The sequence below is a fragment of the Schistocerca gregaria genome, chromosome 5 (genome assembly GCF_023897955.1).
Source record: "Schistocerca gregaria isolate iqSchGreg1 chromosome 5, iqSchGreg1.2, whole genome shotgun sequence".
NCBI lineage: Eukaryota > Metazoa > Arthropoda > Insecta > Orthoptera > Acrididae > Schistocerca > Schistocerca gregaria.
In genome coordinates, this window is record NC_064924.1 from 171,572,993 (window position 1) to 171,590,030 (window position 17,038).

At 42.5% G+C, this 17,038-nt stretch overlaps 1 protein-coding gene across 1 annotated transcript in view; it reads right to left on the reverse strand.

Moving 5' to 3' along the window:
• Positions 1–1,173: 1,173 nt before the first annotated feature.
• The window catches only part of LOC126272308 (cytochrome P450 6k1-like), a 63,274-nt gene continuing 47,409 nt past the window's right edge, over positions 1,174–17,038 (reverse strand). Inside the window, exons 6-8 of the mRNA XM_049975082.1 lie at positions 15,855–16,076; positions 10,174–10,425; positions 1,174–1,600 (exon numbers count right to left, since the gene is read on the reverse strand). Of these exons, the coding sequence (XP_049831039.1) occupies positions 1,434–1,600; positions 10,174–10,425; positions 15,855–16,076 (641 nt within the window). The 3' untranslated portion in view covers positions 1,174–1,433. The remainder of the gene's footprint in view (positions 1,601–10,173; positions 10,426–15,854; positions 16,077–17,038) is intronic.

Below are 17,038 nucleotides of genomic sequence, written 5' to 3' on the forward strand. Positions count from 1 at the left end.
ACTAGGGTAACCAGAGTGGCTCGCCGACTTAAAAAACATACCCAGTGATGTCATGGTCGCCCACAGTGGCATAGCACACGGGACTGTATACATCTTACTCCTGTTGCAGTGGAGCAATGCTAATCTGCAGCCAACGAGCCCAGAGGAGGGACTTCAGTCGGTCTGGAATGTACTCAGTTCACAGCCGTCAAGCCTGGTGGTTGGACATGTTGGTGTAACTCCTGCTCATCTAGCTGTCTAGTCTTCGATGGAGCAACAAGTCCTATCTGTGGATTACAGCCTCCGTGAGCGCTACAGCCGTCGTCCGAGTCAATACTGATGGGGAACTGCAGATGTCGCTATCCAGTTGGCCTTCTGGTGGCCTAATCAGCAGGCCCAAGACCAACATCTGTCATCATGAGGGCCCCTTACCTGTCTGGAGGCCACAGGATAACTCATGACGAATGCACAAACTTCTAGCAGAGTTTGTAAGTCTCTTTCTGGATGCCTTCTACAATGTGATCGAGCATGACCCCGTTACCCACTTTCTGGAGCTGCTTGCGACCGTGTAGAGCACGGACGACAATGCCCATACGGCAACCCCAAAGCAGCCTCATGTTGTCACTGGGCTCTGTCCATGTGGCTCCCTGTGCCGCCGCATTCGAGGCAGCGTGCCTCATCCTGGTGTCACCATATTCCGTTGAGGCACGTGCTACCTCTGCCCCGTCATTGCTGCACGCAGCCCGTGAATAAAGTCAACTTTGAACAGTAAATGTCTACTACGATAACGATGTTTCATTAGTGGTTCCGGGTGCCAGAAAGGCGATCTCACACCCGACGTCCAGGGGTGGTGGTCCATCAAGATCCTGACCTCGACGACCTACCGTCCGGACCCCAGGCGTTACAGTTTACTCATTTAATGAGGTCTCATACAGCCAGGTTTGACTGCAATGGATTGGATTTGTGGATAGTTATTAAGATATGCCTCAACACTGTAGTTTGAAGAGCAATCACAGTTAGAGGCACAGATGTAGATTTCAAAAGGGTTTCGGTAACCAACACACAGACTGTCATAAACATTCACATTACCTTACTCAGCATTACTGTCAACAATATTTCTTTCTTAAATAACAGTAGTAAAATTATTTGTTTCTTGTGCCAGGCAACACTTGCCAAAGGGGAAGAGTTATGGTGTTCTGTTATAGAGTTTATTAATAAAGTCAAAAGCATAAATGTACAAAAACAATTAACACGAAAGAAATTGTATGATAAAAACTTGATTTTCGATCACAGTGTGAAAACAAAGTGATAGGAAAGGGAAGGGTACACGTAATGAGCGATATGTTTGTGCCACTTCTTCCTACTGAAAGGTTTCAGATTCGTCAGAAGAACACACGAGTCCATATGAGATGAACAGCTGCTGCTGAAGCACAAGTGATAACTTGTCTTCGTGACTAGCTCCGCTTTGTCAGTTTCAGTTGTATGCCGTCAGCAGAGCCCAGATTGAAGGATTTCGCGCTGAAGCGCAGATTCGCTCTCGTCTTGTCGCAGGTCTCAACGTTGAACTTGGAGAGTATCTGCACGAGGCCCACTTTGGTTTGGAGCAGACCAAATCGCATTCCTGGAACAGAAAGTTTATTTCAGCACAGTTATTTGAGCATCCCATCCATCTCAACCGCGATTTTTCGCTGTGATATGGAACGAGACAGTTTCAAAATTATTGGATTATAGCACGCTTCTTAATTTAAAAAAAAAAAAAATGGAATAATGCTGACCATTTACATGATCGTCCGAAGTAACTTTTTTAGATACAGTAATTTATACTTAACAGTGTTCAAACTCCCTCTGTATCTCTCTCAAACATATATTCAGAAATTCTTCAATGGAGCAGAACGACTAATCAAGAAGATATTATTTCAATATATGTTTGAAGTTAATTTTGTTATGTATTAGCTTGCAGACTCAGCATTGCCCGAGTATTCGTTTTGGCAATTTCGTATTAGAAACGAAAACAAAAATTAACTGTGTTTCTAGTGAAGTACCGAAAAAATTTCATTTCCATTTTCGCCTACAACGGTTTGCGCTTAGCAGTTGAGTACAGTCAGAAGCACTGTTAGGTGTCGGGAATTTTCATTATTTGACTCGACTGTCGAGTGTCTTAGTGGTGAAGGATAAATCTATTGAAACTTCCTGCATGCTGCGGCAATTTTTCACCATCTCAGTGTTCATGACGTCATATCCGCTGATCTGTGTCTTATATAATGATATAATTTTGTAGGTATATTCAGAAGCATATGCGGATACTGTCTGCAAATTATGTTGTGAATGGAGTTTGTAGCAAAGGAGCAGCAAATTTAAACCTCAAGCATGATGCGGCAGTTTTTCAAGCAACTCGTTCTTTATAGCTTCATACTTTTGATGTATGTATCATAGAATGATGTAATTTTGTAGGTACCTTCTGCGGCATATGTTGATACTGTTGGAAAAATGTGTTAAGAATAAAGTTAGTAGAAAAAGAGAAATAAAGGTAAACATAATGGACAATGAGACAGTTTTTTACGCATCTCTTGAACTATGTGTGGTACCATGATATACTTTTGTAGGTGCATTTGGCGGCATTTGTGGACACTGTCTGTGAAATGTATTGCGATTACAGTTAGTAGTACAGAATTAATAATTAGGTCGTGCGCGATGAGGCAATTTTTCGTTATTTATGACGTTGTGTCTCCTGAACTGTGTTAGGTAGGTGGTTCTTCCCCCACGACGATTGTTTCCTGACAGTGAAGGATGTTTGGTTGAAATCGCTCCAGTGGTTTAGGAGGACTTGTGGAACACACACACACACAAACACACACACATCCATTTTTATAATATATGTGGATTAACCTATTAAATTCTTTACATCACTGGATGGGTGGTCAAAGTCTTATTGCTAAATAGTTCATTCTTGCTGCGTCACGCTAAGGCTGCGTGAAGAGCAGTGTAAGTCATCTGCCGTTCTACAATTATAATTACTTATAAAAGTTGTTGAGCCGGCCGGAGTGGCCTGGCGGTTCTAGGAGCTACAGTCTGGAGCCGAACGACCGCTACGGTCGCAGGTTCGAATCCTGCCTCGGGCATGGATGTGTGTGATGCCATTAGGTTAGTTAGGTTTAATTAGTTCTAAGTTCTAGGCGACTGATGACCTCAGAAGTTAAGTCGCATAGTGCTCAGAGCCAAATGTTGCTGTTGCTATGAACTGAGGGACTGTTGACAACAAGCTTCGTGTGGATGTAAATGTACAGTAAGGCTGCTGTAAGTATGCCCAGCTGTTAAAAGAGTTTTCTAGAAAATTTTGCAGACTGGACACCACACAAAGGCTTCAGTGGACACACAAGCATAATTGTTAATCAAACAGGCTGTTCGACGATGAGAAATCTGTGGTATGTTTGGAAAAGAAAAGTTGAAGCGGTCACAAACTTAGAAATCATTGTTTGTGAACAAAATTTTTATAGCTGTTGAGGTTAAGTATGCCCTAACCGAAATATTTTAAAAAAGTTTTGCTTGTATTACATAGAACATCTTTCGTTATTTTTTGCTGTGGCCCTCCCTCCCACTTTAACCGAAATTTTTCTTTGCCAACGATTTTGGTTTTGTACATAGCTCTTGTCCCCAAATAAATGATGAAAAAAGTTCTTCAGAATAATGATCCCGAAACTTTTTTCTTCCTTTTGAAACTTCAAATTGGACTCGTTACCTGCCTAGTTGCCCTCCGTTCATCTTCTCGACAGCCACGTTTCCATCTACTTAAGGCCTTCTTACCAATAGTCACCAGTATCAAGCTTATCATAGCCATATAGCAGAACACTCCGGACAAACATATCAACAAACTGTTGCTTCGGTTCCCCACTTAAGTGACTTATTTAGAAGTAGTTACCATCTTCGTGTAAAAATAGATTTCGCTATTTCAATTCTTTCTGGCGCAGCATCTCTTGTCTTTCGTAAGTGTAATACCTAAATGCACACTTCTATTTTATTTCAGAAAATTGTTAAGTTCTACCCTGATCTTTTATTTTACTGACAGCCGTGATTTTAAATTAGGTAGTGCTTAAGCTCGCCTTTTTTTTCTTCAAAATTGTTGCAGACATCTTAGTAGACCCTACACTTGTTTCCCCTTTCAACTTCTGGAGAAATATTATATACACATTTTATGCAGTATGTGGTGGACATATTTTCACTCTGTTTATATTCCATTAAAGATATTTTGAATGCTTTAAATACCTGCACCTTTTATACTCATCTCCTTGAGCAACAAGTGACCTTTGAGCAACTACGTTTCTCAGACGTACAACAGAATAGATCGTTGTGAGAACAATGGCTACAACCGTATTAAAGCAGGGCAATGGATTATTTATTCATTTGTGACACTGACGACCTGAATCGCAGACACCGAATTAATATCGATGTCTACCGTTATGTGAGGTGCACGAAGACCCGTAGGCATTAAAGTGTGGGCACCACACATATCAAAGAACATCAGCGAAGTATAATAGCGGACAAATTTATCAATCGTCACTGATACGCGCAGTTACTGAACCCGAACCAATGAGCCACGTGGGAGTGTAGACAAACGAGGAAAATTTATACGAAACAGGAAGAAATTTGGTTAATTCTTTGAGTAGTTTTTTTTTAACTTTTAAACGAGTGGAATTCATAGTTGCTTTTCTCTAACCGATTTGAAGTGATCGGTGTTAGAATTTTCATAAAAATGGGCATATGCTTGTTATGCAATGAAATATCATTTTCATTTCAAACGTGGCCAGCGTACCAAATTAAAGGTGAATTGAGTAAGTCGTCCGCAGCTCGTGGTCTAGTGGCTAGCATTGCTGCCTCTGCCATTACACGGTCCCGGATTCGAGTCCCAAGTTCGATTCCCAGCGAGGTTGGGGATTTTTCTCTGCCCGGGGACTGGGTGTTTGTGTTGTCCTCATCATTTCATCGTCATCATCATCATTCGTGACAGTGGCTAGATTGGATTGTGTAATAAATTGCACTGTGTAAAAATTGGGACTTTGTACGACCGCAGATGAGCGCGCAGGTGAGCGCCCCACAAACCGAACATCATCATCATCATCATCATCGAGTAAGTCCATAAGGGTTCTATCATCATCATCATCGAGTAAGTCCATAAGGGCTCTATACCCGAAATCAAGACTGCTTAAGAGTGGATGAAGTGGTTTCAACGAAGTCGCATTGGAACTGCAGATATAGCACGCTACAGACGCACATTAAGATTTCTTCAAAATAAATAACCCATTAAATCTATAGTTTCGTGGCAGTAGGAAGCCTCCTTCAGTTTCCAAGATAGTAAGCATTGAGAGAAAACAAAATTTTACTATTAGATCGAAAGACAAGCCATTACTTTTGTTTCCCAAGTTGAGAAAATGTATACCTTCTTTGATGGAAAGTAACGTAGAATGTAACGATCTGGTGTCTTGCGAATTTTCCTGACGAAGAAATGCTAGCTTTGTGTAGATATGTTTGAAGCTGCAAATGCAAAGGAGTTGAAAACGCAAACAAAACTTCACTCTTTAGGACTGCATACAACCAGACTAGTTCTGTGAAATACACTCCTGGAAATGGAAAAAAGAACACATTGACACCGGTGTGTCAGACCCACCATACTTGCTCCGGACACTGCGAGAGGGCTGTACAAGCAATGATCACACGCACGGCACAGCGGACACACCAGGAACCGCGGTGTTGGCCGTCGAATGGCGCTAGCTGCGCAGCATTTGTGCACCGCCGCCGTCAGTGTCAACCAGTTTGCCGTGGCATACGGAGCTCCATCGCAGTCTTTAACACTGGTAGCATGCCACGACAGCGTGGACGTGAACCGTATGTGCAGTTGACGGACTTTGAGCGAGGGCGTATAGTGGGCATGCGGGAGGCCGGGTGGACGTACCGCCGAATTGCTCAACACGTGGGGCGTGAGGTCTCCACAGTACATCGATGTTGTCGCCAGTGGTCGGCGGAAGGTGCACGTGCCCGTCGACCTGGGACCGGACCGCAGCGACGCACGGATGCACGCCAAGACCGTAGGATCCTACGCAGTGCCGTAGGGAACCGCACCGCCACTTGCCAGCAAATTAGGGACACTGTTGCTCCTGGGATATCGGCGAGGACCATTCGCAACCGTCTCCATGAAGCTGGGCTACAGTCCCTCACACCGTTAGGCCGTCTTCCGCTCACGCCCCAACATCGTGCAGCCCGCCTCCAGTGGTGTCGCGACAGGCGTGAATGGAGGGACGAATGGAGACGTGTCGTCTTCAGCGATGAGAGTCGCTTCTGCCTTGGTGCCAATGATGGTCGTATGCGTGTTTGGCGCCGTGCAGGTGAGCGCCACAATCAGGACTACATACGACCGAGGCACACAGGGCCAACACCCGGCATCATGGTGTGGGGAGCGATCTCCTACACTGGCCGTACACCTCTGGTGATCGTCGAGGGGACACTGAATAGTGCACGGTACATCCAAACCGTCATCGAACCCATCGTTCTACCATTCCTAGACCGGCAAGGGAACTTGCTGTTCCAACAGGACAATGCACGTCCGCATGTATCCCGTGCCACCCAACGTGCTCTAGAAGGTATAAGTCAACTACCCTGGCCAGCAAGATCTCCGGATCTGTCCCCCATTGAGCATGTTTGGGACTGGATGAAGCGTCGTCTCACGCGGTCTGCACGTCCAGCACGAACGCTGGTCCAACTGAGGCGCCAGGTGGAAATGGCATGGCAAGCCGTTCCACAGGACTACATCCAGCATCTCTACGATCGTCTCCATGGGAGAATAGCAGCCTGCATTGCTGCGAAAGGTGGATATACACTGTACTAGTGCCGACATTGTGCATGCTCTGTTGCCTGTGTCTATGTGCCTGTGGTTCTGTCAGTGTGATCATGTGATGTATCTGACCCCAGGAATGTGTCAATAAAGTTTCCCCTTCCTGGGACAATGAATTCACGGTGTTCTTATTTCAATTTCCAGGAGTGTAATTGGTAATGCGATCGTACTGTGAAGTATGTGTAATAAATATTATACATCTTTTAAGGGCGAGATCGAGATAGTCTCTGTGCACGCCTCTGTATAGTAATTAAAGATGGATAAGATTCGGTCTTGAAACGTTTTGCTTTTGATGTCCCTGAAAAAGAACTTTTTGCACCTTCGTAAGATATGGTGGGTCGATAAGTCTGGTAAATTTCCGTGAAAACGTGGAACACGTTTGTTGCGCCCTCATGGTTGGTAAGCTTGATTATTCTAAGGATCCTATAAAGAATTTCAACAACGTACAGGGTACAGTTCCTTGTTGATAGCTGTAAGAACTGATGTGTATCGACTGCGACCTAAAATGGGGAAAACAGAGTCTGATGCTATTAAAAATGTTCAAATGTGTGTGAAATCTTATGGGATTCAACTGCTAAGGTCATCAGTCCCTAAGCTTACACACTACTTAACCTAAATTATCCTAAGGACAAACACACACACCCATGCCTGAGGCAGAACTCGAACCTCCTCCGGGATCTGCCGCACAGTCCATGACTGCAGCGCCTTAGACCGTTTCTGGTATTAAACGTTTTCATTAGAAGTACTGGACCACCGCACAAATCAAAACAGACGTGGATGAAGTTCACACGAACTCTGGACCGTCGTTGAAGACCGTTTACTTTTGTATTAATGAATTTAAAAGAGCTTGAACTTGCACCTACGACCAAGCATGTTCTGGCCCCCCCAACAGAGGTCACCACGAAGGAAAGCATTGACAAAATCCAAGCAATGGTACTGCAAGACCGCCAAGTAAAAATTCGTGAGAGTGTTGATACTGAGACTGTAGGCATCGGAAATGAGCGAGTGCTTGGTACCCTGCATGGAGATTTGGCTATGAACCGGCTATGTGTGATTGGGCGCCGCAATATGCTCACAGTCAACCAAAAGTGCATCCAGCACAACATTTCAACACAATATCTGTAAATTTTTAATCGCAGTCTGCAAGAGTTTTTGCGTCTGTTTGTGACTGTCCTGGATCCTGTATTATAAATCAGGAGTGAAAACAGCAGTCAAAACAATGGTCAAAGGCAGCTGAAAGTGCGCCAAAGAAGGTAAAGACCATTTTGACAGCTGGTAAGGTGATGGCACTGTTTTTTGGGATTCATAAGGAGTAGTCCTCATAGATCTCTTGGAAAAAGGCAGAATCAGAACTGGACCCTATTATCCTTCATTGTTGGATGGTTTGAAACTTGCTTTGGCTAAAAAAATGACCAGTGATGGCAGGCAAAACAGTGCTCTTCCACCAGCATAATGCATCATTCCGTACATCAGTAATACCACGGGCGAAAGCTGACGACTTGGGCCTTGAATTAGTTCCTCATCCATCCTGTTCACCAGACATAGTCTCAAGTAACTTCTTCCATTTCCGCAACATGAAATGTTAGCTTGCTGGGAAGAAATTTTCATCAAATGAGGAAGTGCTAGTTGCAGTCAGTGAGTATTTCGTAAAGTTTGACAGAACCTGTTTTTCTGATGGGACGAAAAAGCTGATTGATGGATCATGTGCACTTGCATATCTCTCAAAGGAAAATATGCCGAGTATTAAGGTGAGTTGTTTACAAAATAAACATTTATCCTAGCTTTCTTACTAGACTTATCAAACCACCTTCCCGGCATACACATTATATACACTACTGGCCATTAAAATTGCTACACCAAGAAAAAATGCAGATGATAAACGGGTATTCATTGGACAATATAATAGAACTGACATGTGATTACATTTTCACGCAACTTGGGTGCCTAGATCCTCACAAATCAGTACCCAGAACAACAACGTCTGACCATAATAACGGCCTTGATACGCCTGGACATTGAGTCAAACAGAACTTGGATGGCGTGGGCGCACACAGGTAGAGCTGCCCATGCAACTTCAACACGATACCACAGCTCATCAAGAGCAGTGACTAGCGTATTGTGACGAGCCAGTTGCTCGGCCACCATTGACCAGACGTTTTCAGTTGGTGAGAGATCTGGAGAATGTGCTCACCAGGCCAGCAGTCGAACATTTTCTGTATCCAGAAAGGCCCGTACGGGACCTGCAACAAGCGGTCGTGCATTATCCTGCTGACATGTAGGGTTTCCCAGGGATCGAATGAAGGGTAGAGCCACTGGCCGTAACACATCTGAAATGTAACATCCACTCTTCAAAGTGCCGTCAGTGTGAACAAGAGATGACCGAGACGTGTAACCAATGGCACTTCATACTATCAAGCCCGGTGATACGTCAGCATGGCGATGACGAATATACGCTTATAATGTGCTTTTACCGCGATGTCGCAAAACACGGATGCGACCATCATGATGCTGTAAACAGAATCTTGATTCATCCGGAAAAAAAACGACGTTTTGCTATTCGTGCACCCAGGTCCGTCGTTGAGAACACAATCGCAGGCGCTCCTGTGTGTGATGCAGCGTCAAGGGTAACCGCAGCCATGGTCTCCGAGCCGATAGTCCATGCTGCTGCAAACGTCGTCGAACTGTTCGTGCAGATGGTTGTTGTCTTGCAAACGTCCCCATCCCTTGACTCAGGGATCGAGACGTGGCTGCACGATCCGTTACAGTCATGCGGATAAGATGTCTGTCATCTCGACTGCTTGTGATACGAGGCCGTTGGGATCCAGCACGAAGTTCCGTCTTACCCTCCTGAACCCACCGATTCCATATTCTGCTAACAGTCATTGGATCTCGACCAACGCGAGCAGCAATGTCACCATACGATAAACCGCAATCGCGATAGGCTACAATCCGGCCTTTATCAAAGTCGGGAACGTGATAGTACGCATTCCTCCTCCTTACACGAGGCATCACAACAACGTATCACCAGGAAACGCTGGTCAACTGCTGTTCGTGTATGAGAAATCGGTTGGAAACTTTCCTCGTGTCAGCACGTTGTAGGTGTCGCCACCGGCGCCAACATTATGTGAATGCTCTGAAAAGCTAATCGTTCGCATATCGCAGCTTGTTGTTCCTGTCGGTTAAATTTCGCGTCTGTAGCACGTCATCTCCGTGGTGTAGCAATTTTAATGGCCAGTAGTGTAATAATTTTACCTCATGTTTATATCTCGTGCGGTATTACGCTGATAGCCTTAATTGAATATGTGAGTACTCACCTATGCAGTTTCTCGGGCCCTCTCCAAACGGAATGTAGACGTAGGGATGCCTCTTGGCCTTCGCCTCTTCAGTGAACCTTTCGGGGTCGAAGCGCTCGGGGTCCGGGTAGTGCTCGGGGTCTCGGTGAAGCCCAAACACGGAGATCATCACCGGTGTGCCCTTGGGAATGACCATGTTGCTGCCGGCGAATTTGTAGTCCACGCCGCACTCGCGATTCAGTATCGGCACAATGGGGTACTTCCGCAGCGTCTCTGCGATTCACACACACAGTATTTATTGTTATTAGCAGCCATTAACTAAAAATCAATACCGGCGACAACTGACTGGAAGCAGCAGTTACCATAAAATACCTAGAAATAACCATCCGGAGCGACCTAACGTGGTAAGATTACAATCATAGTTGTAGGAAAAGCAGTTGTCAGGCTTTCATTGGGAGAATCTTCAGAATTTATAATTCATCCACGAAAGAAATGGAGTGAAAAACATGTGTTCGACGAATTCTTTTGCTCATCTGTATGGGACCCTTATTATGTTGGATCAGTAGGAGGTGGTGAAGAACCGAGGAATGGAGTGCGTTTCGTCACGGAATCGTATAGTTGGTGCGAGAGCGTTATGGGGATGCTCAACAGACTCTAGTGCCAGATGATACAAGGTAGACATTGTGCATCGCTGAGAGGATTACTGTGCGAATTCCGAGAGAGCTGTCATCTCCCAGCTCCTTCTATCTTCCATCTATTGTCCATGTTAAACAACGCCCAGTCGAAGTAATGAATAAGCAAAGTCTTTTATGAAGATTTGAGACAAGCGAAGATTACAACAAACTTTCAAGTTTAGTTAACTTGTCATGTTGAGATGGCTGCAGTTCTACTTGTCTAGAGGGTCTGATGCTTGAAGCTGAAAGTCTGTCATCAGGCCGTCAAGATTGGTTTGGACTTGATAAATTGGAAGATTGTTGTTGAAGAATTCTTTACGTAAATTTTTTTTTCCGCTGAATTTAGTATATCATAGCAGTATTTTGATTATTCACATTAACAAAGCCGAAATTATATTGTTCACACCTAGGATACAAAAATACGTCACACTATCCAATGGGCTTAAAATTTTTCTTAACAAATGAGTTCCTGCTAGCTTTCGTTACATTATTGACTTCGAATATTATTTTGTAAATGAATCCAGAAATAAACATAGCAAACAGTACAGAATTGAGTAATTAATAATAGAAATTTTAAGTGTGCAAATAATTCGCAATTTGAAATGTTTCTGAAATAAATAATTTTAACTGTACATTCAGAACTAGTACTTATCGATTATAACATAATTCCTTTTCATAAATTTTAGCTTGAAATATAACATACTGTGCATAAGGTTTTCAGAAAAGCAACTGAGATAATACTGACGTGTCCAAAATTCGAAAAAAATAATAATACTGGTATCGACAACTAGAGTTAAGTAATGCTAGAGGAGTTACGGCGTACTTTCGAACAACAGTCGGGCAACATATTATCGTATTTTTTGTATAAGCTTCCTCCTCGCTTATTCCCCTCTCCTACAACTTTTCATTTATTTTATTAATATTGCGCTTAATTCCCTCTCCTGGTTCGTTCTTCCTGGAGCGACCTTCAACTGACTTGACAATGAACAACAGTGGACGCAGCGGTAGTCGGCATAAAAATATTTCCATTGTCACAACATACCGTAAATAACGTAAATTACAAAAGTGCCGTTGCAGTCGTATTTTTATATCAGTTTGTTACAAGTCGTCATAATGTCGAAATATTCAACATAAATTAAATGTGTTATCTTACGCCGATACAAACGGAGTGAAAGCTGAAGGAAGACATATCTCCGTTGATCCTAATTCAACACGGTGTTGGCGGAGACAAAAAGAAAAACACATGACTGCAAAGGAAAGCTCCAAATCTTTCCGTGCACCTAAAACAGGAAAATATACCGAAGTTGATAATGGTGTAATTGCTTATGCCAATGAACTTCGGAAAGATGGTTGTGCTGTCACTTGCGAGATGATTCAGAACAAAGCTCGCGAGATAGCAGCCACGCTAAACATTGACAGAAAGGATTTTAAAACAGGTATTGGTTGGGTTGATTCGTATTACGTGAGGGCAAAGTCTCAGTCAAAAGAACATATTTGTGCCAGCGTTTACCTCGAGACTACACAGATAAGGTAATCCGAGTTCCATCGTTACGTAATACAAGTGCGACAGCAATATGACTATTCGCTCTCCCAGGTTGGCAACGCTAACCAGACGCCAGTGTTTTTTGATATGCCATACAATACCACCATTGTTCCAACTGGCTCCAAAAGTGTCCCTGTGAAGACGACTGGAGAGGAGAAACTAAGATGCACAGTGACGTGCATTACAGCAGACTTCCACCATACGCCATCTTTAAAAGGAAGTCATTACCAAAGGAGGCCACCCTGCAAAGAATTCACAGACGAGTTCAGGAAAAAGGCAGGATAACAGAAGATTCGATGGTGGATTCGTTGGAGAAAGTTTGGGGATGACAACCAGAATCATTATTACAAAAGAAGTCCCTCCTCGTCCTGGTTGGTTGCCGATCTCATCTTGTGGGAACTGTAAAGCAGAAAGTGAAACGGATGAATTCCCATCCTGTCATCATCCCTGGAGATTTAAATTCCATCTTCAACCTTTAGGTGTCAGCTTCAACAAACCTTTCAAAGAACATCTGTATTCAGAATGGATGGTGGTGGGATCTCATCAGCTGACTCCAGGGGACGAGATAAGGAAGCCATCAATATCGAAGATGTGCGACAGGATAATCTGGCATGAGAGAAAATTAATGTGGACGTTGTTAAAGAAGAGTTTTAAAAAGCTGGAATTTCCTGTGAAGTTGACGGTTCTGAGGCCGACATGTTGTGGAATAGTGAAAATGAAGAAGATAGATGTGTTATCTGAGACTGAAAACAGTGACGATGGTGACGGAAGCGAGGCCGCAGAATAGTGAGAGAAAAGAAGCAATGGATTGCTGCTCTTCATTATAGGCATAATGAAATCGTGGTATGAATTCAGTTCTTTCGTGATAATCGAAAACAAATAGCCGTAGGTACCACTTTTCACAAATTACCGTAAATATAACTTTTATCAACGTAACACATCGTTTCCCCTCCTTTCTAGATACCTAGAAGTACCATTCTACCACTAGCATAATTTTCTGCCTAGTGTTTTCAAGACAATATTTCGAGAAAAAAAGGAAGGGAATTACCCGATAAGATACCGTACATTGTCCCTCATACCATTCGTGAAATCGGAGGAAGAAGATACAGTAGGCGAGCATGGAAAGTCGGCTGTGGCTGAACGTTGCTGGAGAACAGATATAAAATACAAATTTAAAAGACGAATATTTTGTTTATAAGTGGACTTTATTACAAAAGAGGCACGTGAGATTAGATTAATTTGCAATAATTTCAAAGGAAACCACAGGTACACGGCTTGGGGGCAGGCTCTGGACACAGAGTTGAAACAAAAGCAAACAGGGAGGTGAGAGAATCAATTTCAGTCTTAGCACCGGCCCATCGTTCCAACACGTCACGCATTTTCACTGCGCGCTGAAGCTACCAGAAGCTGGAATGCTCTAGGCCCAGCTTACATACCTATACAGGGTGGTCCATTGATAGTGACCGGGCAAAATATCTCACGAAGGAAGCATCAAACGAAAACGCTCATTTCGTGAGATATTTGGCCCGGTCACGATCAATGGACCACCCTGCATAAGCGGAACGTGATGTCAACTATGACAGTCTGTAGTTTTTGTCTTCTGATGATGAGGGCAGAGACAACTGTCGAAAGCTCGAGAGTCTTAGGAAATAGCTCCACTCGAAGAGTTTTTCCGCGCATCAAGTTCTCACACTGAACTGAAAAATGACTTGGAATACTTTTAGCTCATTGGTATAGACCATTGTGCAAATATTGGGGGCGATTTCAAGTTTCGATTCGAACTCAGCAAACTACTGTGACACAAAACAATATATAACACTTATTGCACAACACATAGCCAACGTACGTACGCGATTTTCCCTGTATTAAGTAAGTTAATGTAGATTTAAATCTAGGCAATAATAAGGCTTGTGGTACAGTTTCATGAATCCACCGCTTTCTATATTCCGAGTTCGGTAATAAGCACACGATAACTAACTGACCGATTGCTTTAACTATTATACTGTTTGATTTGTAAATTAAATTTATACATACTAGAAGTTGGTTCTGATGTAGCATGACATGCACTGTTGATTGCAGAGAACAAATGTTACTAATCATCCTGAGGTTGAAGATCTTCTACTGTGTTTGCTTTCAAACACATTTGTTTTTGGAGAGGGTCCGCCTTGAGCAAAACACAATTTTTATCTTTTCCTTTATTTCCTAGGAATGTTTCACTGAAGTTTCAGCATCATCAGTGGGCTTTTATTATCTTTCTTGTTACCACATGCTGTGGTTTTCCTGGACTTTCATGTTATTTTTTGCAGTTGTCTTCTTTTACAGCTTATAATTTTTTTCTGGTTCCCCCATTATCTTCACTGTGAAGTCCTGCTCAAAGTGGCATTCACTGTGACTGTAGTTTGTAAACAGTGACAGTGAAAGTCACTTAGTGCAGGTCTTCACAGTGAAGAAAATGCGGGACCAGAAAAAAATGACGACCTGTGAAAGAAAACAACTGCAATAAAAAACACAAAACTCCTGGGTAACCACAGTGTGTGGTAACAAGAAAGGTAATAAAAGCCCACTAATGATGCTCAAACTTCGATATTACATGTCTGGGAAATTAAAGAAGGCAGAGGGTTGAAGATTGCGACGTGATTTGTGCTAGGGGCATTACTCGAGTTCCTGTCAGTTTATATGACAGTCTAAGTATTTAAGTAGAGATGGGTAGACAGTAACTGAAGCAAGGCTTAAAGTCTAATACGTGAAGAGAAGAAGAAAAACATAATGGTGCTGCGCTTTATAAAGAGAATGTACCTGTTGTAGTTCCACGTTAGACAATATAATTTTCGGAAACAGTAGAAGAAAAAACTTGCGTAAGGCAAGAAATACTACTTACGGCAAAATGTTTTCTGTAAGGCCATATTATTCACGAATACTATTTACGTAAAAGTTTATTTTGCGTCGACACATTGTTTTTATGAGACAGAAGTAAAAGGTTAAAACAAGTTTGTGTCATTGATAAAGAAACAAACTTTAAACTTTATAAAATAGTACCAAATTGTACAAAATTCCAATATTGCTGTACCGTGTTTGACACATGGATTATCTTCAAAGCTGATGAAAGTAAAATTCAAGCAGTAGAAATGAAATTTATGAATATCAAAAGACGTACGCTGTTACATCATACTTGCATTAATAACAAAATGGAAGAATTTAGGGTGAAATAACTGCTAAACCAGATCTAAACAAATAATGTCACGCTCCCTATCTACAGTGTATATGAAAATTTGAAGAATAACAACCTATCGACTAATTAGGGAAAGAGGAAAAGCAGACACTCAAGCAATGGAGTGAGTTTCTAAAAAGAAACACCCTAATCCTTGAAGGAAGAAGAAGCAGACAACGATAATGTATGTTAAAGATTTATAAAGCATTAATTCGTATAAGGGTTGGGCATGTACTAGGCTAGAGCAGTGGTCCATAAGCAGATCTGTGTCTCTTACCAGATACGACCTTCTCGAGGTAGCTCATCTGGCTGATGGCATCATACGTCAGGCCCTCTCCCCCCTTCTCCAGGACACTGTCGATTTCCTCCTGTAGCTTCCGCTGGATGTCTGGGTTGACCGCCAGCTCGTGCAGGGCGAAACTCATTGTGGTGGATGACGTCTCGAAGCCGCCGAGGTAGAACGCGAAAGCCTGGGCCGCTATGTCGTCCAGTGTCAGCTCTGAAACAAATGTGCCTCTTTGTAACTTTATTACATTACTGGTAATTGGTCATGAGTTGAAAAATTATAACATTCCATAATTGCTGTAGGACGAGATTTGTGGCTGAAGCTAGAAATAAGAACGAGATTTGTCTCTGTAATTAATCTGATTCCGACTGGAGATAAATTACTACTCATGTCCCACAAGGTTCAATACTGAGACCATTCTTATGTGTAAATGATCTTCCTTCTTACACTGATGGTCAAGATGCAAACCCTCTACAGGTTTCTCAGTACAAGAGACAAGAACTGAAAGAATCAGAATTTTTTTTGTTTATTCTTGATAAACAGCCTCTCACTTAGAAAAAACACAGTTCATTGAATTCTGCATAAAGCAGGATGCATCACCATCAGCAAACATAGAGCATGGAGAAAAGGAAACATGTAAAACCGAACGTACAAAGTACCGTACTTAAACATGCAAACTGATCATAAGTTGAACTGAACATCACTCAACAGATCTTTTCAAATGTTGGAGTTCAGTAATATATGTCTTACGTATGACTGCTGATTAGTGATGAAAGCACCATAACAAAGTCCTCTTTTTTTTACTTTGCTCAGTTCCGTTCATAAATATCGTGTGGATTAATTTTCTATAGAAATACCACATGTGGCAAAAATGATTTACTGCATAGAAACATCCTGTAAGGACAATATGTATCGTCCATCCTGGAACCTCATGTAGGCAACTGTTTGAAAAACTTGGCATCTGAATAGTAGCTTCAAATATATGAGATTACTCTCTTACGAAATTGTCTATGAAGAACTCATACTTTGAAAAAAATTGACGAAGACATAAATATAGCACAAGGAATAAAACATGATTTTCACTGTCGACGAAGTAATAATTCTCCTACACAAAAAGTTCGCAGCCATAAAAATGCTGTAGCTGCCCTTGTGAATTAAAGTTACTGGCAGCAGAA